Source organism: Petromyzon marinus, chromosome 25, assembly GCF_048934315.1.
Source record: "Petromyzon marinus isolate PM22_M1 ecotype Great Lakes invasive population chromosome 25, UKy_Petmar_22M1.pri1.0, whole genome shotgun sequence".
NCBI classification, from domain to species: domain Eukaryota; kingdom Metazoa; phylum Chordata; class Hyperoartia; order Petromyzontiformes; family Petromyzontidae; genus Petromyzon; species Petromyzon marinus.
Window position 1 is genome coordinate 9,998,406 of NC_133691.1, and position 25,935 is coordinate 10,024,340.

Sequence of the window (25,935 nt, forward strand, 5' to 3'; positions counted from 1 at the left end):
CCTCCCCACCCAGTCCCACCCTCCCCTCACCACCCAGCCCCTCCCCACCCAGTCCCACCCTCCCCTCCCAGCCCCTCCCCACCCGGCTCCTCCCCACCCTCCCCACCCAGCCCCACCCTCCCCACCCAGCCCCTCCCTCTCCACCCAGCCCCTTCCCACCCTCCCATTTTTCGATGCACGACGGACGGACACAATAATCCCCTGTGGGCTGGTGTAACCAGGAGGTTCCTTCCAGTAAGGATCCTATACTCATCTGCAATATCGATGTCTTTGTCTTGTTGTTGCTGTGCTCATGCACCACGGATCTCCCTTGTAAAATACTGTAGCCGGGAAACTGGCTCAAGGGGATCAGCCGTCTAACAAATGAACGTAATCTTAATGTGAAGAGACATCGATACGAGACGTATCGTCTGCGAATCTATTTTTTATTCTCCACAACGATGCGAATTATTTTGAGTTACGCATTAAAGTTGTCGCGAACCGATGATATTTGTATTTTAACGGAGATAGGGGATTGGTAACTGTGAAACTGTGTACCGCTTTCAACCAAATGACTTGAACTCGACTTTGTGGTCACGGTTAACATTGGCAGCTGTTATTGGAACCGGTCCTGGCTGTCCCTTCACCGACAACAGTTGACGAAGACTGTACATAACATGATTACGTGATATAACCAGAGTACAAAGCCAGCAGTGAACCAGGCACCCTCTGCATTCCATGCCTCCAACGCCTCAACTTTGGAATGAGCGCATAGAGTGGCTCGAAATATGTTCATCAAAAGTTGGAGCACATCGTAAGTCTGAAATGCTCTCATTCCTAAGTCGGCACAGATCATGATGGAGTTATTTACATGGCTCAAATGTCAATCCAACCCAAGGACCAATCTACAAAAGGGGTGATATTAGGGTGCGAATTAAGTTCCAGTTGTCTAAATTGTCGTGTTAAGAAATGTGCCCCCATTAAGACATTTGGTTTAAAGCCAACTTCCAAGTTTTGCTTTGTGAGCCACATGCTTTATAGAGCCATGGCTTGTACTCACAAGGAACCCCCCCAGTTACCTTTTGTTGTTAGGCCATGGAACATGGAATTGGAAATACAAGGCCGGTAAGCGGAGTTGGCAACAGGACATCAAAAACATGATCAGAGGCTGAGCTTTTACGATTTGCATCACTAAACACTACCCATGCATCTTCAAAAACCATAAAGGCTCATTAAAAACATGACCTATTTTAGTTTTTATTTAAATATAATACACATCATTCGGTGTGGTAGAGGTGATCTTAATATGTAAAGAAAGTATTTAACTCCTCAAATAGCAGAAAAAGACATTACAGCAGACCTACGTATACACCATGACTGCAGCATGCTTACAATTTAAATACTACAATCCTATGTTCAAGTACAAATATCATCACTTCAAAACTATTACATGGCTGTGTAATAAACAGCATGTAGTGAAACATTTGTATATTGAACTACATAAAATAGAAATTCATAAATGAAATTAAACATAACAAGCATTACCAAAAACAAATGTTTGTATGTAGATTACAAATAACACAATAAAATAATGAACTCATTTTCACACGTTAGTGCAACTGCAGTCAACTAATTTATCTGGAGTAATGGAGGGAAAGTATACAGATAATGCAAAAAATAGGCAATGAAAACATTGTTTACGTATGTAGACTGGGGATGAAGACATTCAACGTGTCATCTGCTTATACTGTATCTTAAATGTTTACTTGGGGACATTTTTGCGGTCATGTGGGCACCGAGTAACCGACCCTCGACAAGGATCTACTCATAATCGAACCGGTGTGCATGTAAAAATCACGAATGTGATTTTTTTGTTGTGCCTACAACACAACAAAAACTTGCGTCAGTTAGCGAAATCTCTCAAGACATGAAGCACAGGGGAGAGACGCAGTATCCGAGCGGGAGTGCCCAGTTATCCGGTGGATGGTGCGTTGGTAATGGACGTGGGCAGCATCCACCCCGTGCAGCCAAGCTCCTCATCGCTGTCCGAGCTGGAGTCCGACTCGCTGCCACTGCTGTCAGAGGCGGGGGGCGCCAGCCCCGGCCGTACTGCGATGCACTTCATGGCCGGCGGTCTGCGCACCAGCACCAGCCCCGCCGTGTATGCTGAGCGCTTTCCTGGATATCACCAACATCATATTTTTCATATCAAATATTTTTTGAAAGGAATATCTGGGTCTAAAACAGGAACAGACACAAATAAGTAAAATAGCATGTAACATATTAAGAGTGCAGACAAGCAGCATGAAAACCATACAGGGTGACCTAGGCTAAAAAAGAAAGAGCTGTTCTTGTACAAATACTGAAGGATGCAAGCTACACACCTTGAACAACGTCACTCTTTGGCTTAACTTGATCCTCTGCAGTGGCAATCCTAAGAAACGAACAAACAATAAACGTGAATTTTGACATGGGCACAAATGTTCAGCTTGCATTGAAATATATCTGACATGCATATATGCACTGTCATAAATCTGAAGAACAGGGGAACAAACGTCGTTCTTACCCATTTACTTCGGCAGTGGCACTGTCATTACATTCCACGGGGATTGTTTTGTCTGTAAAAACACATTTCGCGAAAACGTGGATAGAACATACGTATGCAAGTAAGGACATCATCTTCACGAGGAAACAGGAGTGGTTGGAGTATTGCATGCTATGAGCCACATGACCCCCCAAGTGATAACTGAACTGGTCACAGCCCCCCACTCTTTCACCAACCTGCACTGACCAGCATGGTGAAGGACGGTCAAACTCCCACAACTTTAGGAGGCCTTCATCCAGCAGTGGATTGACAAGGGCTGTGAATACATACTGAAACTACGCTTAAATAACATTTTAAAACAGTGTCTCCATGCTCAAATGAGCAATTGCTGCAGTCTGTTAAAAGTGGTGGAAATTCCCCATTCCTATATGCTACAAAGTCCATGCTTAGGAGGCATTATTTTGAATTAACCTGCAATTCTATACCAAATCGGATATTTTTGTTACTATATAATATGGCTTCACTAAATGTGTTAATTCCACATTCCTCTGGCCGTGTTTGACAGGTGTGACCTGCGCACCTGTTCGTCGGGAAGCATCACCACTTGACTTCTTGCTGCGCCGATCCATTGTGCTCAGTTATACACCTAGAACACAAAACTGATTCGAGCTAGCAATGAGTACATTTGACAATATCTGCGCGTTGTGCATGTAACATTTTACATTTTACAAATGTTACGCGATTGATTTTAATGCGCAGCGACTTCTTTCCACGACACATCGATTTTCACAAGACGACTCGAGGTTTCAAACATACTCCAAGGCAGGCAGTGTTCTTCATGTCATAGCTTGTGGGCCATTGACGGTCCCTGGTGGCCTTTAGTGGCACACGTGACAATACACGACATGTGAAAACACTCCCAACCGCCACCCATCATCATCGTGCTGTCAATGGTTTTCAATGTGTGGCGGCCCCTAACACTTGATGTCTTATTGGCGCAAGTGGCTATCCCGTGAAAAAATGAGTTAAGAACACTTGCCTAAGTGTTCTGGAGATTCGCACATCAACATATTGACGATTTACGCCCGTTTGAATAGAGTTTGTACAACGGTTTATCTGGTTGCATCTATCCGACAAACTCTTGAGGCAGTGCTCATCTCTATTGGGGATATTCCGCACTTGTAAAGCGAATAGCGAAGTCGACAACCGCTGGTGGCCTCTCACAAAGTGGTAGCAATTTTATCGGCCATTTAAAGATTGAGTGTACCGACCCCAAAAATTTGCACTCGCAATATTTCAACTTTAAGGATGGAATTGATAATACAATGAGATTGTTAACGTTAAACAATGAACAGCCTACTTATTGACAAGATCACATTATTCATGATAATAATAATACGCGTGGCCAATGCTCTCAAAGCGACCAGGCCTTGATGTTATGATATACATTTACATAGTTCTGCGTAACTGCGGACAATATCAATGAAATAAAGTCGCATTTAACTCGTACAGGATGTAATCTCTTATACATTTAATCGCAATAAAATCTCAAATTACAAAATACAAAGTTACCGCTGTCAACACCGCGAGCGTTCCTTTGGGGCCTTGCCCTGGGCTCCACAACTCGACTTGCCGCGCAAGGGACTGTGGTTGGGTGTGGCGTCACGCGATTCGATTCCCCCCCCTCTAAGTCGTTTTACGTGCGGTGGTCGATTTCCGGCTGGATCGATTCTGGATCCCGGAGAGACATACAGCTGTCAAACCCGGTACGGTTTATTCCCCGAATTCTTGTAAGAGGGGAAAAAGTTGTAAACTGAGTGTACCAGCCTGCCATAGATTAATGTATCCGTCCGTCCGTCCCCTTTCTCAATACTTTAACGAAGTGAAATCTCGTGCTGTTGGGTGTAAAATCAGCAATAGACAGCGCAGAGACTTGTCCTACCAGCCCACCCTGCAGGGACCTGTTACTGGTAGGAACGAAGTTGTAAACTGAGTGTACCAGCCTGCAATAGATTAATGTGTCCGTCCGTCCATCCTTCCCCTTTCAAAAGCCCCATACTACCGTATACCGGGAAACAATTCCTCATTTTAAAAATCAGCAATAGACAGCGCAGAGACTTGTCCTACCAGCCCACCCTGCAGGGACCTGTTACAGATACACAATGAGGCGCAGGTAACAGACAGACAAGGCCCACAACAACTCCCTCCTGGCTGTTCCGCTACTTGCTACTGCCCGGTTCTCCCTTTGTTGGCTTCTAAGTGGCAAAGTGAGGGCTTGGGGTCACTGAGAGCTGAGCTTTGACAGTTCACGGCTGTTCCTCGACAATCTACTTCGGCTTCTCAGAATATTTTTGGGGGCAGTCATGCCCCCAAAAATAGGTGTCAGGATCGCTTAGATCCAGGTTGATGTCAAAGTAAGATCGACGTGTCTCCCACCTTTTCCGAGTGTTGGGCGCATCTGTTAGTAGTTCTGAATCAGCGGTAGAATTTCCACAATCCTAATGGCAGGAACCATTTAACGCATAGGACAAGCACTGCTGACCTACTGATAAGTGTTAAACTACGCATTTCATTAATCTCAGATGGATCATGAAATAATCAGATCCCAACGGTGATTTGACACAAAAAATAATTCGATAAAGTGCAAACGTGCATACGAACGAGACATGTCACATCCTTCTTTAAATACTTTATTAAATTTCAGGGAAATAAAAATAACCAGGCTGATTGCACACAAGAGACTTATCACTGCAAATACACATTACTTCACGCATAAAGTCGCCTAGATGTAAAACGAAAAACATTTGGAGGGCTGTTACAACAATTATCATGGTACACTACACGCGCGTTTTGTGCATGGCACAGGGCGCTAATTGAAGGCAGGGGTGTGTTGTCATTTGTGAACCCAGAGTAAAGAGAATCGGTGGCCAAATGAGTGGCCAGATTAGGGTTGGCCAAAACCGTGGTGACCAAATAAAGGGTGGCCAATTTAGCGGTGAACAATTCCCGAAGTGGTAACCAAACCAGGGGTGGTCAAGCCAGTGGTGGCCAATTCATTGGTGGGCCATTTAGGGGTAGCCAATTAGGTGTGGCGTATTTAATGGTGGCCAATCAGGTGTGGCGTATTTAGTGGTGGCCAATCAGGTGTGGCGTATTTAGTGGTGGCCAATCAGGTGTGGCGTATTTAGTGGTGGCCAATGAGGTGTGGCGTATTTAGGGGTGGCCAATCAGGTGTGGCGTATTTAGTGGTGGCCAATCAAGTGTGGCGTATTTAGTGGTGGCCAATCAGGTGTGGCGTATTTAGTGGTGGCCAATCAGGTGTGGCGTATTTAGTGGTGGCCAATCAGGTGTGGCGTATTTAGTGGTGGCCAATCAGGTGTGGCGTATTTAGTGGTGGCCAATCAGGTGTGGCGTATTTAGTGTTGGCCAATCAGGTGTGGCGTATTTAGTGTTGGCCAATCAGGTGTGGCGTATTTAGTGTTGGCCAATCAGGTGTGGCGTATTTAGTGGTGGCCAATCAGGTGTGGCGTATTTAGTGGTGGCCAATCAGGTGTGGCGTATTTAGTGGTGGCCAATCAGGTGTGGCGTATTTAGTGGTGGCCAATCAGGTGTGGCGTATTTAATGGCGGCAAATTCAGTGGTGACCAATTGAGTGGTGCCAATTAAATCGGTGGATTTTCCAAATCAGAAACGGCTTGCAGTCTGGCACGTTGACAGCTGTGGGTATATGAGTGGACGTGCATGCAAGAGTTACCCCCCCCCCCCCCCCCCCCACTTGCCACTCGTCTCTTTGACCTACTTTCCTTATTCTCCTTATCTTCGTGAACTAATATTTAACCTGTTTCCCACTAACGTCCACTTATTTGCATCAGTTGCAACGATGTTGCATGGTAAACAAAGTTGTGTAGTATGAAGGCAACAGAGGAGAATGAGTGACCCCCCCCCCCCACTAAGCAAAGGGTGACTGGGGCTTTTGACAGAGTTGTGTCTGCGTGGCTCTTGTAAAGCGATTTGCAAGAGGCCCTTGGTGACATGCTTGGTGACATGCTTGCGGCTCATGGATATTTTTACTTACAAAAAAACCATTAAAAAAATCAAAACATTTTATAACTATGCATTTGGTCTTTGGAATAGACAGCACAGTCAAGTCAAATGAGGATTCACAACAAACACATACATAATGACAGTAACATTTACATAAAAATCTACAGTCAACAGTTTTTTTGTGACTTAGAAGACTCCAATTTAACACCTGCTCTCATGACAAGAGATGATTGTTCGTAAAAAAAAAATGTTTGCCCTATGAATTAAACAGGGTCTTACAGAGTGTCCCGTCTCACCATGGGACCAACTTGCGCTCCGTTTCCACTGCCATTGGTAAGTGCACCCGACGGCCCAAGGATCGACCCATTTAGCTTCTAGGATTAACAACACGGATCGGAATCTGTGTCCACACACTTCATGATCCACAAGGCTCTCTGGGCTCTCCTCCATACCATCAGTGGTCAGAGAGACGCGATCTTAAAAAAAACATTTAACGTAGGGCTTGGGTTAAGCCAACCAATCCCAAGGAAAATGTACTATTGTAAACAGTTTTTGTTGCAAAAACACAGCCTAAAAGGTGAACTATGCCATTGACGCCGCCAACGACCATCACATCCCATTGACCCTGTCAAGATGCCGCAACTGACTCAGAAGGTAGGTCCAGGTGACAGCGAGTGGCTCTCTTTTTAGAACTATGAGCTCGCAAGACTGGGTGCTGTGAGCCCTCTCAGTGCCCTCTTGGCCTGGTAGCGGTTACCATGGAACCCTGTCCAAGCCCGTTAGCCCTGCTTGACGAACCGAATTTGCACCCTTCCAAGTGGTCGTGGAAACCTGGCATTCGTGGTGGCGCTTCAGCCCTTGCGATTAAAAGAGCGAGGGGGAGGGGGGGGGGCTCAAGCTCTGCCAGATGTAAACATCGCAGAATAAATAGGAATCACAAGCCCATCAAAAAAAGACTGAGAATGATCAAATTTAACGTGCTCATGCAGGTGTTCTGGATATTTTGAGAGCCGGGCATATAATTAGAGACAGATATTCATTTTTTGCGGATGACAAGATTATGGCAAACCTGACTTTTTATTGAATGAATTAGAAGGTTTAACTGTTTCACATTTGTTGATCTGCCGCTGCATTTAAATGCCTTATAAACCCAGATGGTATAAGAGCAAGGCCATAATAGTAATCATGAGTCTAAAATACCTCGCCATTGCGATAATGAATTACAATGTCCTTTGTTGCAGTGGAAACGCTTTACTGGTTAAATACAAAAACGTTTACTGCCCCAATTCGTGATCATAAATATTTATATTCCCAACCACCCTTTGTGTATTCACTCACTTATTATTGGATCATTTTTCAATAATGTCAACACAATTATTCCAGTGTATAATTGTTATATTAAATATAAATAAGGTTAAAAAAAGCCTTAAGGCAGGCTGGCGCAACCCCGTAAAATAAATCTCCTTCTCGAAACCTCCCGACCTCCCATCGCACAGCACCAACGAGCTCCCGCCACGCAGAGGCGAGTCGTTCTTGAGCAGGCGATGGAAGAGCCTCCCTCAGCTCTCAGCTGTGACTGCCCCCCCCCTCCCTCCAAACGCACTCCACCTTGCCCCCCCCACTCAGGGCAGCACGGCCGTTATTTGACATCACAGAGCAGGGCCACCCCGCGCAGGATCCAGTGTTCGGGCGGCTGCGCCGTGCGGAGGTCCACGTCGGCGATGTAGTTCAGGTCGGTGCGCACCGGCTTCTTGTAGATGGGGCAGGAGTAGAGCTGCGTGTCCTTAGACCCAGCTGCTCGGCGAGAGGGAACAGGGGATCGAGACCACGAGACCATTAACGATGCGAAGGTCATTGCAGGACTTCTAACCCGCACCCAAAAATGTGACCACATCACCCTAACACTGATTGATTCCTCTGCTGGCTCCCAATCCAATCCCAGATCAATTTAAACACTGCACTGTTAACCCGCACGATCCTATAAAACTTGCTCCTGCCGACTGCTCTCCTTTAATCCCACTCTACTGCCCTCCGTTCACCCTCGACTCCGGCAATGAAGCCTGTCTTTGGAAGTCGCCCGGCAACCTCTGTTCAATGAGAGGTCATGCATTCTTCTCTACTGCCGCAATACCCTGAAACTCCCCTCCACCAGATATCTGTCATGGCGAGTCCAGGCACAAACCCTTCCTACCGCCTATGACTGACTACCTCTTTCTCTCTATGTCTCGGTCTACTATGTGCTCTGTTAGTGACAACATAACAGAGCAAATATGTTTTCACACCCCGATAAAATAATTTCAGTCCACCCAGAGAATATTTCCACGTGGCAATGTTGCACGTTGACGGACCACACGCAAGCGCACGGACCCCCACTCCCACCCCCCACCCCCGATGCTTCGCCCCGCTCATCGCGCAGCCACAGCACTCACCGGGGTTGTTGGCCGCGTAGATATGCACGACCGGCATGGGCTCAGACAGCGCCTTGGGCCGCGCCTCGGCCAAGCGGCCGTTGCGCCGGTCCCAGGCGGCGCCCTCAAGGAAGAGGCCGTGGACGTAGACGCCCTCGTCGGGCGAGCGCGTCACGTCCTCGCGAAGCCAGCGCGTCACGTCGTTCTGCAGCACCACACTGTCCAGCGCCCAGCCCTTGTGCGCACGCGTCACCTCCTGGGTGAGTCGGCGTCGCATGCAAAACACGCGCACGGTCAGGCTGGGTATCTTGTAGACGTGCTTCATGGAATGCTGTGCCGCGATGGACACGAAGACTGCAGTTACCCAACCGTTCACCCTGGATCGCAACCACCCGGTGCCACTGGATAAGATAGTAAAATTTAAATAAAGATTCAAACAACTTGTCTATAAGTAACAGATTTTATTTACAATGTGTATATAATTAAAAGAAAATCTATGTGTTCCTCATGCTATTCACTTTAGCAAATAATAATTAATAATCTTAACTCAACAACTTTCACAGTGTCAGCATTGCAAATTACAGCAGTCCCCGGCACTCTCCTTAAAGCTCCTCATAAACCCCCCCCCCCCAAAAAAAAAATAATCAAAACTCGGGGTCACCTGTCGCATGGCGGTGAGGAAGCCTTGCGGGTTAAAGAATCCCGTCATCCAGAAGCAGCTGGGCCGGCCCTGGAAGCACCACGAGCGGAACTGGCGATCGCGCTCCAGCAGCTCCGTGAACCAGAATCCCAGCGTGCTCGACGCCCAGGAGGCCTGACGTCCCGCACACACACAAACACACACGGGCACAGGCAGCACTTGACGCGCGTAGCTCTCACATCACTCGGTCGCTCGCCCATATTCAGACATGATTCCACGCAAATCAGAGGGAAGAGAAGGGAGAAGTTCACCCAGAGACTAATTTTAGCTCGGTCTGCCTGGATTGACACCGCATCTGATATATCTCTCGCTATGGTTGTGCCTAATCGTGACATTGTTGATGGACGAAACAATAGTGTTGCTGATGATGATGACTGTTGTTACAATGACTCGCTGACAGGTGCTCGCTAACAGCACTTGCTCGCTAACAGCACTTGCCCCAATAGTCTTAAAGCTATACGGGGATCTTTGTCTTTGTTACAATTACAGCTGAAATGAAAAGAGCTGGTGGTATTGACAGTTGCAACAAAGGCAATTGCAATGATTACGGTGGTGGTGGTGGTGGTGGTCATGGTAATAACGAAAACATTAAAGACAGTTTGTGATGACAATGACTGTGACAATGCCGCCGGTGATCACGACAAGGCTTAGAGCAGCAACGGCAGTAATGACGACGGACACCAGAGCGCTCCAACACCGAGGCGGCCCCCACCACCCCCGCTGCGTGCGTACCTTGCGCCAGCGTGCGGGGATGCGCGCGTCGTACATGCAGTCGAGCGCGTCGCGGAGGCCCTCGCTCATGATGATGGTTCCTTCGATGGCAAGGCGCAGATCGTTTAGCGTGGAGCGCACGAGGGAGATGACGCGCTGCATGCGCTCCACCTCCTGCCGCAGGAAGATGTTCATGGGCTGCAGCGCCCCCATCTTCTGCAGCTGCTCCCGCACCTTCGCAAGGAGAGGAGCAGGAGGGCGAGAGGGCAGAGGTCAGGAGGTCACTCGCCATCATTTTTTTTAATCAAATTACAAATGTGCTTTTAATGAACCAATTCTAATCAGACAGAAAAGTGTGTAGAAAATGGAAGCAAAATAATGCACTGTAAACACCAATATAAACATTTGCAATAACTGAAATGCCAAAATATTGCAATGTAAAAAAAGTATGTTCAGTTGGGGGGTCGAGCAGACGAGCCAACCAAATGCAAGCCCTAACTCTTACCAACTAGTCAAACAGCCAATTGGCCAGTGTTCTAGCCTGGACTAGCCCTGTCACTGGCCCTACACCTAACGCGACTCTTGGGGCTTCGCCAGGGCCCCTTCTCGCTATTTGTTCAGCTGCATCAGTCCAGTTCTCCTGGCAAGTTACATCGGCTGCGTGCACCTGGCAAGCAGACAAAGCACTGATGATGGAGCCACTTCACGGTGGCGAGATGTTAACTACCTCCCCTGGTATACAGAAGGTCGTGGGTTCGATCCTGACCTGACGCCGGCTGTATATTTGGAATTTGCGTGTTCTCCCCATGGTTGCGTGGATTTTATTTCAGGTCCTCCGGTTTTTCCCTCCACATTTGGAAACATACCTTTAGAGTATTTGGCTGCGATACATTTCCACATGATAAGCCACTTTGTTGAGCTATCATTTGTGGCTAGGTCGCTTCCGAGGAAAAGCTGTAATAGCTCAGTGGGCCCTTACCTGATAACATTAAAAAAATAGTTTACGTAGTTTTATAATTTAAATAGTTTACTTCAGAAACATTCTAATTACTCCACCACAAATCCACACGCGTGCGCATTGCCGCGCCGAAACCCTTAAAACCCCGAGTCCGCAACGTCCTCACTCGAACAAGAAGAGCAATGGTGCACCCGACCACCGCCGGAGCATACCTCATATGGGATGTAGTCCTGGGGCAGCTTCTCCAGCATCTCCTGCGCCTTGGCGTAGACGATGCTTTCGCGCGTCTCCCCGCCGCCCGCCGCGCTGTCCTTGGGCTGGATTCCCAGCGCTGTGTCGAGCACGTCGCGCGCCACCGTCGTCTGGTATGTGATGTCGCCGTTCGCGTGCAGGCCCAGCACCTCCGGGGTGGTGGCCGCTGGAAGGCTCTGCCGCGGGAGAGTCGGAGCGAAGCGCGACCGCGTTTTCGTTTTAGCTCTCCAAACGATCCGCGTCGAGTTCGTGAAGACGCTCAGCAGGATATGCGGCACAGTCCGAAAATACATTGGAGAACAGCACGGCAAAAAACACGAAAACCAGCGCAGTGGGATTTTAATTTTTGTCTTTTTCCACGACTGTTAGGAGAATGGCCCGTGGAAGGAGATATCACAGAACTACTTCCAAGATTCCTTCAAATTACCTTTTTTAATCCACACACTGATGGGTGCAATTTTCCACACACTCCACAACACAGAAATGCTTACTCATACTCTTGATTTGCATACACAATATTCAATTTAGAAATCGTGCATGCAAAAAAAGTACCCTCTCAAAAAGCACATACACATAAATGTGTACAAATATTTCCGGAAGCTGTACATTGTAAACACGGACACCTTTGTTGCGAACAGCACATTATAAATATAATCGATCATAATTATGATTATGATGGTAATGATAATGATGATTATGAAGATTAAAATTTACAATAATTGCAACACTAGCGAATTAAGACTTCCGGGCCCACCCCTGCCCCCCGCACCCCACAGGGTACCTGTATGTGTTGCAGGTACTGGTCGACGGTGGTGCAGCGCGGGATGGTGTAATCCTTGTGGAAGGAGAACGTGGGCAAGAACATGTTCTCGCTGAACCACACTTGGGTGAAGGTGTTGAGGAGCCGCTTGTCGTAGTCATCCGTCACCCGCCCGCCGTACTGGATCTCGCCGATCATGTAGCGCACCGTGGTCCACGAAACGCCCTGGTGGTGACGACACCCCCCACCCCCCCAGCGCGAGTTAGGGGGCGTTCACTCGTAGAGCTGGCACGATGGGTCGATTCGGTTGATTCGTCAACTAAATATAAGAATTGGTTTTACCCTTTCTGGAAATAAAACAGGTGTTAAGATGTTTGCATTAAGCACACGGACTTGTGGCAAAACATTATTGGAGGATGTTTGATTACATGTATGTGTGGTTGATGCAGACAGGATTCCTTGCGAAAGGTTTCTGTTTGGTGTTTTATCATCTTAACACAAACTGTTTTATTACCAAAAAGGGTAAAACCTATTCTTATATTTTGATACTGGAAAGAAAGGTCCCATGATGTAGTCGACTAAAAATTGCAATCGACTACTAGTTTTGTGGGTCGATAGTTCAGGCCCTGTCAAAAACAGTGGCCACCCTGATGTACTGCCTTCTGAAGGTGGGAAACTCACTAATAAGCCGTGCTTGGCATGACACCGTTCATGATACCGATGACGTCACCCAGTCCCATCAATCACCTTTCATCCAGAGGTGCACGCGGGAACAGAAGTCAGACTTTCTCAACTATTTTCGTGATATTTAATGTGTAATGTAATCGATCCGATAATCGCCAGAGTGATTGATGACTTAAATAATTGGATAGCCCATCTCTCAGTGTCATCTCCTGAAACGTATGTACATATATTGAACTTCTTTAACACCATACATAGCCAACCGTGCTAATTGGTGGTGCGGGGAAGGACAACAAACTAAACACAAAAAGCAGTTTTAAAGAAATTAGTGTCTAAAGAAATTAGTTAAAGTCTCCATTCAGATATCTAGCCCAAGTAAGCAGATATCACAGAGCTACCTCTGAGTGGGTGGGGGGCAGCGCTGGCACCTACCTTCTTGATGTCCATGTCATCCAGGTGGTTCTGCACGAACTGCACAGTGGCGTTGAAGTCGGCCTGGTTGAACTCGTAGGGGATGTTCCAACCCAGGGGGCCGTACTTGCGCCGCTCCTGAACGCATGAGTGCAGGAACGCGACGGCGTACAGCATGGGCCGCCACTGCACCATGTTGCTCACCTCCAGCTGTTCCTGGCTGATGGCTGTCACATCACGTGCGCACACACGCACACACACACGTGCAGGCACACGTGTACGCACAGAGATGAGCAAATATGTACGCACGTGAGCCACGCATGGACTGAAGGATGACAAGAGACTGGATGGGAATAGACTGGTCATAAAATTAGCATTGTAACGTGCGTGTAATATTTAATTCCCCTGCATTGGGGAATTAAGTGGAAATCTCCACACACAGAGACGAACACGTGGACAGGTATACATTATAATCACATTGACAGGCATGCAGATACACAGACTGACAAATAGACAGTGGAAAAGACACGTGCACACGAACAGAAAGACAAACAGGGACAGAAAGACACAAACATACTGATGGATAGACAGACAGACATGCGGATAGACAGACACACAGAAGGAAACTGCATCCGCTGACAGCAGGCTGAGCCACGTGTCCCGCGTGCTGTACCGGCGTATGTCCTCTTGAGCCCGGCGCGTAGGCCCTGGGGGGGCTCGTTGGTGAACTTGATGGACATCTGCAGCAGGGTGATGGGGAAGAGCGGGTGCGCCTCGGTGGTCATCCACAGGCGGAACGTCTCGTGCACGCCCTCTGCCTCCGACAGCGTGTCCATGAGCTCCGGCAGGAAGCTCAGCCCCAGGTGGCAGTTCTGTAGCAGTGCCCAGCCGCCCTGCATGGATGCAGACGCGTGGACACGAACACATTGTGCTTGTGTGCCAGTCACTCACGCAGGCAAGCCAATGGCTCTGCTATATACAGGCAACTCAATTATCAGTAGACGGATTATCTGGGCTCAGGATTAGCTGTATGTGATGCTGAAAAAATTAATATCTTTACGTGTGCTGGTTCAATTATTACCTGCTCCTGCTCACGTGACCGCAAACATGTCAGTAAGTAAATCTATTACTTTAAGAAACAATAACAATAACAATAGATTATGCATTTTAATCCTTCTCCCCTATTATAGCAGGTGCTTCTAGGTGTGCCCAGGTGTATCCAGATGTCCTTAGGTGATCCTAGCTGTGTCCAGGTGATCCTAGCTGTGTCCTGGTGATCCTAGCTGTGTCCTGGTGATCCTCGCTGTGCCCAGGTGATCCTAGCTGTGTCCAGGTGATCCTAGCTGTGTCCTGGTGATACTAGCCGTGTCCAGGTGATCCTAGCCGTGTCCAGGTGATCCTAGCCGTGTTCAGGTGATCCTAGCCGTGTACAGGTGATCCTAGCTGTGTCCTGGTGATCCTAGCTGTGTCCAGGTGATCCTAGCTGTGTCCAGGTGATCCTAGCTGTGTCCAGGTGATCCTAGCTGTGTCCTGGTGAACATAGCTGTGTCCTGGTGATCCTAGCTGTGTCCTGGTGATCCTAGCTGTGCCTAGGTGATCCTAGCCATGTCCAGGTGATCCTAGCCATGTCCAGGTGACCCTAGCCGTGTCCAGGTGTGCCCAGGTGCCCCCCAAGTGTCCCCAGGTGCGCCCGGCGAGCAGGCGTCCCCCCTTACATTGGCCATGGTGAGCTGCAGCAGCTTGCGGGCATGGACCTCCTGGCCCTGGCCCATGGACACGTATCGTGTCTCGAGGCGCAGCCGCTTGCCCAGCGCGATGATGGAGTCCGTGGGGTCCGAGCCCATGGACAGGAAGCAGATGAGCGGTGTGCGCGGGTCCGACTCCTCCCAGGTGCGCTCCAGGTCCAGGATGACGCCCTCCGCGAAGCTCTCGCCCATCGTCTCTGTGATGTACTTGCGTGCCTGGGGAGAGTGAGAGCGAGAGAGAGAGGACATCAATTACTAACATCCAGTGCACTTTGACACCGCAAACTGAAAGTGATGACAAACAGCCACTTTCACATGCTGACAAAATTATCTAAATACATTGCTGGGGCAGTTTGCCAAATTGTTTGCGAACAATGGAGACAACCGCATGAGGTGTGCAGAGATTCAACTCTTTAGATATTCCATGAATTGTCAGCATGTGGGGTTACGATTAGATGATAAAAAAATATTGTTTTTGCAACCTCGTGTACTCTTATATGTCCTGCCTAATTATATGTCCTGCCTAATTTTGTATGTCCTGCCTAATTTGTACACCTTTGTTCACTCATAATAGCCTATATGTAACGGCCTATAATTGGCATATAAATTTGCACAAATTATAAACAATAAAATATCACTCACGCACACAAAATATATGATGTACGTATCACGAGCACAAACATTTATTTCAATTGACAAATCACATAGTTGTGTGCGTTGCATAATCGGCACATTTTCAGCCCAAAACAAAAAATCGAGCACAAAAAAAACGAAACATTCAGCGGCACACCGAACCTGGCCAAAAATCTCAACTGAAACATTTCGGCGACGGCGACAGGCCCAAACTCGCGCCAGCTCCGGAGGCCACGGCGCACCTGGGCGATGGTGCGGTCGGGGCACCAGCAGCGGATGAGCAGCAGGCGGCGGAAGCAGTCGAGCGCCTGGTCAAAGCCGTTGGGGACGGGCTCCTCCTCGGGCGCCTCCTTGTCGAACCAGCTCTTCCACTGCTTCTCGTTGCGCGTGATCTGCGAGGCACCACCGCGATGGGTCACAGCTGCGCTGCCCCTGGCTATGTGCAGGCATTCCTAGCTGTTCCCCAGATGCTTAAGGCTGTTCCCAATTGTCTCTAGCTGTTCTGGGGTATTCCTAGCTGCGTTCATGTCTGCTGCTCACCACGTAGCCCCATAGCAGGCTACAACAACCTGATGCGCATTGTGGTCACCCACCCAAACACTATCCAGGCTCAAACCTGATTATATTCCGAGATCTGATGAGACCGGTCGCTTTCTGCGTGGTTTGATCAGAGGTGGGTAGTTGTGCCCCCTTTAAAATCCCTCTATTGTAAACAAAAGCCCTGTAACGGGCATGTGACGTTGGCTCACCAACAGAGCGATATGAGTAATGCTACTCTTTACGTGTTCACAGTCGCGCTGTGTCGCCCTCCGATGCGATGTTGGGTTGTGCCGCGTGTTGTTTGGCACGACGTTCGAAACCTTTCGCCACATGCTCAAGAAGCTTCGAGCAATGATGGAGGGCAATGTCGGACAAACGTGCTGGACAACGCGCGGGACGACCCGGTATGACACCGCCGCCAGGTGGAGTGCGTCGGCACCTGGTTGAGGATGTCCGAAAACTGCCGCAGCTTGCTGAGCTCCACCAGGTTCAGCCACGTCAGGTCCAGGATCCACTTTGCGGGCTTGGGAGGGCAGGTCTTGAGGTCGAGCGACGCGCCGCCTACAACCGCAGTCAAAACGGCCTCTCATGGCGCACCTCAAGAAACGAGAATTCTGTGGAAAGTTCAGCTATAGCAAAAAGAAGCTTAAACCAGGAACTACTGAGGGAAGTACTGAATATTTCCTCATGCAGGCCAGTCAGCCAAAATATTAAAATCTATGTTTCCTTTGAGTGATCGTAAAGAAACTTTTTTTCATTATTATTTCAGTAAACCCAGGGATTATTTTCAGTTTTCAATCAGGAAATTCCCTCATAGCAACAACTTTATACGATGGGTTAATTCATAGCAGATCATCTTTACTAGACTTATCGTTGTCCCCTCTTTGGGATGGATGGACGGATGAAGCTAATACATAAACGCTTTTAACCTTCATTGGTAAACATTAATATGAACCCCTACCATGTAACATGTAGGCTTCCCAACAAAAATCGCCTGATGAAGCTGGTAGTAATTTCCAGAGAAACGTCGTACTCAAATTGTAAATGATGTGGGTTTACTCTCCAACAAATTGGTGTGCTGAAGTAGTAACTAATTGGCACGTTTTGTTTACGTGACAAACCTTACTAATTCGCTGTATCGGGTGATGGTGGGTTAACGACAAATTTACATTTACACGATCTAACCCAAAAAGAACCTCAATTATGACTGAACCCCTTGCGCTCGTTGGCACTGCCGCGGCCGGAGACGGTGCCCACCTTTGATGAGCGTGAGGAATTCCTCGTGCTTCACGCGCCGCGCCTGCATGTCGATCTTCAGCGCCAGCAGCAGCGCGAACAGGAACCTGTGCTCCTCGTAGAGGCCACGCACCGCGTACTTGAACACCTCGAAGGTCATGAACTCAATGATGTTGCTGATGCGCTTGCTGGTGATGGGGCTCTTGGCCGACCTGCAGACAGCAGAGGTTACGTGACAACGGTTAGGCGTGGGTGGGTAAAGTTTTTGATTTTACGAACGCACAGCTCACCAAGACCATGACAGCCTCCAATCTTTATCAAATATTTGTCTCTTTTGCCTACTTTTATCACAATTGTGCTATTTGTTTCATATCGTGGGGGCAATTAGTAATGGTGGATCTCTCACAGAGCAGTGCAACCCTTCACGTTACAGAATGTGCAATGGAAGTAGATAAACTACTTCTGAGATCTCTGGGAATAATCTCGGGTCCACACAGTAGGGGGCAACACCTTTCTACCTATCCCTGCTAGAGAGATATATATTGATCACAAGACAAACTGTTGTTTTTAATTCTCAGAGGTGGAAATTATAAAAAATTAAGCGCAGAACCAAACTTCGTATGAATAATGTTATTTGGTGCAGACATTGGTGATGTCTGCAACACATGCATTCGAATCCAGCGATGCCAGCGATGGCAGCAATGCCAGCTTAATGCTCTGACCCTTGAGCCACCCGGCCACCTGCATCTTCCTACAAGATCCCATGTGGTCACGTGGTGGTCTCAGCGGGTACCTGGCCAAGCCAATGTCGAAGAGGCCGAGGAACTGGCGCAGGGAGGTCTGGTACATGACGTTCACCAGACTCATCTCCACGATCAGGAAATACAAGATGCTGCCCCGTGTCGCTACTGCTCACAGGGGCAGAGGGGGGAACAAACGTGTACATTAATAGTAGCCCCAACGCATTTGGCCAACCATTCAGACTTTTATCTATTTTATTCAACGTCCACGTTGGTACTGTGATAGCGTCCAATGGGAATACACTTCTGGAAATGTTATAAGAACTTAATAAAAAAAAAGGCCCACATGGACCATATAGCCGTCCACTGTTGTCTGCGCTCTTTCAACAGAGGAAGAGAAAAACGCCACGAACGCTCTTCTGAAAACTTTTCATGGCCAGCACACCTCCACATTGCCATTTAGCTCTTTCATCCAATTCCAACCATCGGCAAGAAGAGAATGAAGAAGGCTGCAAAGTTGGCCTCAAGATAAAGATGAGACGAAAGCACAAGTTACGTACAACAAGTTCTCTAAACATCTGGAGATATCTGTCAGAGGGATACACAGCAGAGTGTGTATAACTAGGGCAGTTGCTGAAGGTGGACTGCAATCGATTATTATTAAATAAAGAGGCAGATGAGAGTGGTTAGGAGTGCTTTTTGAAAGCTGAACTTTACAATGAAAAGCAAGAATCCAATGCGTAAAAAACCCACTTTTATCAATATATATTAGATGCTGTAAACACATATTAGAATTGGCATTACAGTAAAACCTTGGATTGCGAGTAACTTGGCCTGCGAGTGTTTCGCAAGACGAGCAAAATTTTTTAATAAATTTTAACTTGATAAACGAGCGAGGTCTTGCAATACGAGCAGTACTTATACGCTTTGTCTGCCGAGCGTCACGTGATCACAACTGAGCCAATGGTTCTTCTCTCTCTCTCGCTGCAGGATTGTGGGTAATCGTCTCTCATGCTCGGTCTCAGTCGGCGTGCCTCACTCGAATAGTCAACATCCGAGGGAGCGTATACTGTTTACTACAGTACTATAGTGTTGTGACCACGTGTATACTGTTTACTACAGTATAGTGTTGTGACCACGTGTATACTGTTTACTACAGTACTATAGTGTTGTGACCACGTGTATACTGTTTACTATAGTGTTGTGACCACGTGTATACTGTTTACTACAGTATAGTGTTGTGACCACGTGTATACTGTTTACTACAGTACTATAGTGTTGTGACCACGTGTGTGTGCGTAAAGCTTTTTTTTATTTTGTGTCCAAGTGTAGTGACTGTTCTTTAGTAACTGTACTGCAACAATGGCCCCCATGAAATTCTCAAAATGAGGCAAAAGCAAGTGTCATTGGATAGGTTCCTTGTTAAAGTCGCACAAAAAGAAAAAGATTCCAGTGAGCCAACAGATAGCAGTGGTTCCGTGAGTGACAGTGAAAGTCGTCCTACACAATAACCCTCCTCCTCTCCCCTCTCTCTCGTCTCCCTCACACTAGCCACGATAAAATTTAATTTATTAATTTTATTACTTTATATTAAATTTTAATAATAAAAATATAAAAAGGTATTTTGTATTAATCATTTTTATATGAATATGTTTGGGTTGTGGAACGAATCGTCTGAGTTTCCATTATTTCTTATGGGGAAATTCGCTTTGATATACGAGTGCTTTGGATTACAAACACGTTTCCGGAACGAATTATGCTCGCAATCCAAGGTTTTATTGTATACACAAAACGACAGCAGTATCAGCATTCGTCTTGTGTGAGACAGGCGAGCGGCTACATCCCAGTCTGAGCGGCGTCCTACCAGGCCGGTACTCCTCGCGCGCCGTGTTGATCTGCTGCTCGGTATCGGCGGCCGTGGCGAGCTTCTGCGTCACCTCCTCGGCCGTGCGCTTGGTGGAGGCGAGCACGCCCAGCAGGCTCTCGTCGTCCACCAGTGAGCCTTGTGTGCTGCTCAGCCGGTGCAGGAGGCTGTCTTCCAGCTCCTGCATGCGCCGCTTGTTCGACGTCACGTCCTCCAGCAGCTCCGTGCGCTCCTTCTCCAGCTCCTACGCGACAGCAATATATGGAGGACGGCAGAGCTCGGGAAATTGTTGTCGCTGGCTCATCGCGTGGCCTGGATGGCGAGCCATCATTTGCGATGGTTTGCCATCCAGGCCAGGTGCGGTCTGCGGCAATTCATGTAAAAAAAGTTATGCGCACGTAACCAATGCTTTCGATTAGTGTGGTTGGCTACGTACGGTGTGAAAGAAGTTCAACATACACATACATCTGCTCATTCTTTGGGTAGGTTCCCACTTTTTTTCAATACATTTCGGCCGAGGCAATAAAAAGTGAAGGGCATTACTTTCTCAGGCGACCCTTGTATATATGTTCAAGAACAAATATCCGGAGCAACCGTTGTTGGTTTCCACCGGTGTCTCCGAACCTTCTTCTCGGTGAGGATGACCCTGCCCAGCAGCTGCTCCTCCAGCCCCTTCATGGTGACGGTGAAGTCGATGATGGAGGTGCGCGCGCTGACCTCCGGCGTGTAGGCCGGGTTCGGCAGCTTGGTGGTGATGTACAGGCGGAACCCGGGCATCACGTCCACCTCCTTGTCGCCCACCTTCACCTGCAGCATCGACAAAGCCCCCCATGCTCGTCTCACTCTCCCACCTCTCGCCCACATGTCACGTGACGTGCTCGTCCCAATTATTACGACGACTTTGTGAGTGTGCTCATTGAAACTCACGTCTGCAAACAGGATTCTGAGAAGCTGTTTTCTTCTCATCTGCCTATTGGGACATTCTCTCCTGTGTGGTCTACATCCGCACCTTCAGCATACTTTTGTCTCCATTTTCTCTAAGTTCTGCAACCCACCCGCTCTGCCACCGAGAATAAATGTTGGCTGCATATAAGTCAAACTGTTATTTTTAATATTCAAACCTGGAATTTAGCACATTTAAGCGCAGAACCTACCTTAATGTGATGAGTTTATTTCGTGTGCATTCCTTGTTAATTGGACATCGTGAGAATTTTATTGTGTTATTTTATTATTTTATTCTCATTCTACGTGACCTTACCGAAAGAACCAAAGAAGGTGGACTGAAACCGTTATTTCTCTACACTCTTTGGTTGCCTGGATGTGAACCCAAGATCTCAGAGCAGTGCCAGCTCGGTGCCCTGATCTCTGAGCCACCCGGCCACCTACTCAATTGTTTTATATTATTCATACTGCTTTTTCAGCGAGCATAGAGGATACACGTGAGTCGCACCTTGAAGGTGGAACCGATCTTGATGAAGTTTTTCTCGAGGACGCTGTCGAGCGCCGGGTCCAGCTCCTCGCCCACGTCCTCGATGAGCAGCGGGCGGCCCAGCGACAGGCTGTCCTCCAGGTGCGTGCGGAAGTACTTGTGGTTCAAGGACGTCACCTGCCGGGCGACGTGCAAAACGGAAGTTCGCACACCCGCAACGAGCGGCCCCGCATGAGTGCTGGTATACGAACCCTGTTGTGATCCCGGCCGTCACTTTTGGTGCCGCTAGAGTTACCCCCCCCCCTCCCATCTGCGAGAGATTCGACGGATGGCTTCGTCTCGAAACGTGACACCCGTTGGCACAATCGAGATAAAAATAGCGAGGAAAAGAAACGTGAAGGGAAAATAGGAATAAAAATAATTCACCGTACCAGATGCGGGGAGAACTACATGTAAATCCGTTGTCTTGAGTGGTGCGTTGTTATACAAATGATGAAATGTCCTGAGAACACTTACAGATTTTTCAAGCCAGTTATCACAAGATCGCCATCAGGTGACAACCCTGTGCCAACTGCCTACCTGAACCGGAGTCACAGCACGCCACACGCAGCCCTCCTGTACCTGGAGGTCGTTCATCTTCTCCTTGTTCCTGATCCAGATTTTTCCCTGCGTCTGGGGGTCGATGAGCAGCGGGTACCGCGCCGCCTTGGTGACGATGATGCCATTCTGCACGGACAGCTCGTCGCCGGGCAGGCCCTGCAGCCCCCATTCGCTAACCGTGGGGCTGTCGCTCAGCAGCTCGCTCAGCACCAGCTCGGCCGTGAAGGGGATGCGCCGCACCTTCGGGCACCGTGGGGATGATGGAGCCGTTAGGGGAATTGTGAACGTTTTAACCCTAGAGAGGTGACTTAAGAATTATTATACTGAACTTTTATAAAATTATGTTTTATGACCAGGTGAGGCCCGCTGAGCAAAATATCTCTTTTTCAGAAGTGACCGGCCACAAATGATAACTCAACAAAGTTGTTTATCATGTGAAAATTTATCATAGCGAAATATTCTAGATGCATATTTCTACATTGGGAGGAAAAACTGGAGGACCCAGAGGAAAATCCATGCGACCACGGGGAAAACATGCAAACTCCAAATATACAGGCATCAGGATCGAACTTAGGCTTAGGCATTTATATCGCCGTGCCCAGGGCTTAAAATTTCCCATTCCAGATTTTCCGGGTCGCCAGTAGACCGGGGTTGTGTGATTAGTAGCCATATTGAAATACTGGATGTTTTGTGCTGGTTGGGGAATTCATTTCTGTCGCTGGTAGATTGGAGTAGGTGGCATGTCACTAATAGCCCCAGCTATAGTGACAGGTTTACTCAGGGCCACCCAGAGGTTGGAGTGGGCAACAGGGAAGATTCCCCTGGGCCTCACACAAAAGAGGACCCCACAATGAATCTGCAGATGGTGGAATAAGGGGCTCCGATGTGGAACTCTGATCCGGGCTTCTAGGAACCTCTGGGAAGCCCTGCATATACTGGATGTGGAACTATTTTCCGTGACACTGACCCAGACAGACTCGATTAATATGTAGCCCGGGCAGTGCCGGCAGTGTGTGCTAACTCTCGTTGATGTATTGTGCAAAGCGCTGTTGGATCGCCATGGGTCGTGTGTCGTCACCTTCAGCTCGCGCTGCCATTCGCCCAGCAGAAGGTTCCGGAACTCCTGGTTGAAGGGGCCGGCGTAGGACAGGAACGCCGTGGCCATGAGCACATCCCCTGGTGCCAGGTGGAAATGTGCACGTACCGACACATACCGGCTATCAGCAAATCACCCAGTGTTGAGTGCACATGTGCAGGCTATCTAGACTGCTGGGGCATGTGCTATGAAAGCGCACAAAGGGGTGATGTAGCAAGCACTATATCTGGCTGCCTTTGTTTTCCCAGTGCTGATGTTTACACTCGGTACCAGCTAACATTTAAGGCAGAGTATCTATACACACAAAGTCAAAGACTCCCTGTATAGCTTTAACAGACTGTTAGCGAGCACCTATGAAGGCTGGCAGGGCACACGAGGGGGTGGGTGGCCAACACCACGTCGAGCCACCTTTGTCTCCCTAGTGGCAATGTTTACACACCGCACCAGGTACTCATTTGAAGCTGAGTCGACCTAGGGAAGGCCCAGGACCAGTTCAGATAATCGTCACTGGTGTTGGCTGCGAGCAGGAATCGAACCCGGGTCGCCAGGTTCGTAGCACAGCATGCTAACTGCTACACTGCCGCTCCCCACATACAAACACCCGTGCAAATGTTATTCACCAGGATGCAACAGCTACTCCCTTATATTACACAAACACAAAGATCCCCCATTTAACCTGGTTGAACTCCTGAGGCAAGTGCCCTCTCTTCTCCTCCATTGTTCGTCAAATGGCAGCTGATGTTGAGCCCTGGACAATTGTATTCCACTCCTCCATTTCTCTGGTCAGAGAAACCGCTTCCTGCGGTCTCTCTGTCAATCCGCTGCTCGTGTGGACGGCCTCTGCTTCTCTTGCTCCTTCCACGTGGGAGTGCAAAGCCACTAATGATGACAATTGGTAACGATACTGTACTAATGAGCCCTAATGAGGATGAAACCAGTCTACAGTTGCCCATCTCCGTTTCACAGCTGCCCGTAAAGTTGGTCATATTTGCTCAAATTTATTTTGATGGAGACCTAAGACAAGGGGACCACAATGCACTTCTTCGGGAGCTGCTGATGGTTTTTGCATGATGCACAAAGGCTTGGTGCTTTTTCCACGTTTCTGTGTATTGTTTGAAACGACGGTAATGCGTTTGCCTCCCTTATTTTTACGTGGTCGAACCAAAGATAGTGCTGTTAGCGAGCAACTATCAGCTACTTTCTCTCTCACACGCACACACGTCACCACCACACCACGGCCCTGTCTCACCCACGAGCCTCTTTATCTGGGCTGCAAACTCCTTGCTCATGTTGGTCCAGCGCTCCTTCTCCCCAGCCAGGCCGCTGATCAGCCCTGACGCCGTCTGCATCTTGCGCCGGCACCGCTCCGCATCGTCCATCAGCTCCTGCGCGGGCAGGCAATGTTCGTCAGCGTTCACAATATTCGTACCAACGTCCTCTCTCTAACAAGGAAAAGCCTTGCTCAGTCTCAAGACTCCTTTTCACAGAGGAGTGCTGTATTGGGATGAATGTTTGGAATGTGAAAGTAAGAAAACCCAAGCATATGAGCTCCAGGCAGAGAAGTTCAGTCCACTACTCTAGTCACATCTCCTTTCTTTACGCGTGGCAACCAGGCTGATGATTTCACCCTGACCACTGAAGCCTGTATAGACAGCAGATTATAGCAGGGGAGGTCAGTCAGAGTGGGTTAGGACCAAAGGTCAGGGATTAGAAGACCAAAGTGGGGGACCTTTTCCTGACTGTGGGCCAAATAGGAACCACACATTAACATACAACATAGCCTCATCCAATGAAAATGCAAACATAATTAGGGCTCACCTTTACTGAAACACATTGTTTCCTGGTCAAAAATAATCCACTCTAGTACCTAATTAGTGTGGCTAGGATACTTTAGGCAACATTTTTATTTTTAATGTGTGGGCCAATTTGAAGTGGGAGGACTTCACGTGGCCTCAGCCCACATGAAGTCCCGTCATGGGGCCGTATCCGGCGCGTGGTTCCGTGGGTTCCCCCACCCCTGGCTTAGGATCAACTTCTGGGAACCGTGCCCCACCTGCTTCTCGCGCAGGGCCTTCTCGTATCCGGCCTGCACCAGATCCAACTCGGCCTGCTTGGCATCCAGCTCGGCTTGAGCGCTCTGGAGATCGCCCATCGCGATGTTGAGGCGGCCTTGCTGCACCACCAGGTTGGACTGCGAACGGAACAGACAACGCCTCATGATTATACACCACTACCTACCGGGCCGATGTTTACACAGAAGCACGTTAGGTAATAATTTTATGGCTCAGTTTGACCTAAGGAAGGCCCATGGCAGATTTAGATATCACTTCATCATGCCCGGGGAAACTCAGTCAGTTCATCGGGTTCGTTGTACAATGCGCGAATCACTGCTCCACCGCTTCCCACAAACACCAAAACAAGAGTCCTCCGTGTAGCCTACATATTCTCACATTGTGGGACCGTGAGAATGACGGCTTGGGGAGACCTTCAACCAGCAGTTGATTGATCACGGCTAATGATAATGATTGGGACTCATAATACGATGGAGGCAGCAGCATTGTCATGAAGGGCAATGCAGCCGGCGATCAACACCTCAGGTGGGT

The 25,935-nt window shown here is 48.4% G+C and overlaps 1 protein-coding gene across 1 annotated transcript in view; it reads right to left on the reverse strand.

Moving 5' to 3' along the window:
- Window positions 1-5,200: 5,200 nt before the first annotated feature.
- Window positions 5,201-25,935, reverse strand: part of DNAH5 (dynein axonemal heavy chain 5) — a 111,149-nt gene continuing 90,414 nt past the window's right edge. Inside the window, exons 62-81 of the mRNA XM_076069536.1 lie at window positions 25,386-25,523; window positions 24,582-24,717; window positions 23,315-23,412; window positions 22,258-22,476; window positions 21,658-21,813; window positions 20,832-21,014; window positions 20,208-20,451; window positions 18,397-18,511; window positions 17,625-17,815; window positions 16,807-16,928; window positions 16,070-16,219; window positions 15,165-15,410; window positions 14,123-14,342; window positions 13,471-13,676; window positions 12,379-12,582; window positions 11,558-11,773; window positions 10,409-10,621; window positions 9,638-9,790; window positions 8,998-9,232; window positions 5,201-8,362 (exon numbers count right to left, since the gene is read on the reverse strand). Of these exons, the coding sequence (XP_075925651.1) occupies window positions 8,208-8,362; window positions 8,998-9,232; window positions 9,638-9,790; window positions 10,409-10,621; window positions 11,558-11,773; window positions 12,379-12,582; window positions 13,471-13,676; window positions 14,123-14,342; window positions 15,165-15,410; window positions 16,070-16,219; window positions 16,807-16,928; window positions 17,625-17,815; window positions 18,397-18,511; window positions 20,208-20,451; window positions 20,832-21,014; window positions 21,658-21,813; window positions 22,258-22,476; window positions 23,315-23,412; window positions 24,582-24,717; window positions 25,386-25,523 (3,600 nt within the window). The 3' untranslated portion in view covers window positions 5,201-8,207. The remainder of the gene's footprint in view (window positions 8,363-8,997; window positions 9,233-9,637; window positions 9,791-10,408; window positions 10,622-11,557; window positions 11,774-12,378; window positions 12,583-13,470; window positions 13,677-14,122; window positions 14,343-15,164; window positions 15,411-16,069; window positions 16,220-16,806; window positions 16,929-17,624; window positions 17,816-18,396; window positions 18,512-20,207; window positions 20,452-20,831; window positions 21,015-21,657; window positions 21,814-22,257; window positions 22,477-23,314; window positions 23,413-24,581; window positions 24,718-25,385; window positions 25,524-25,935) is intronic.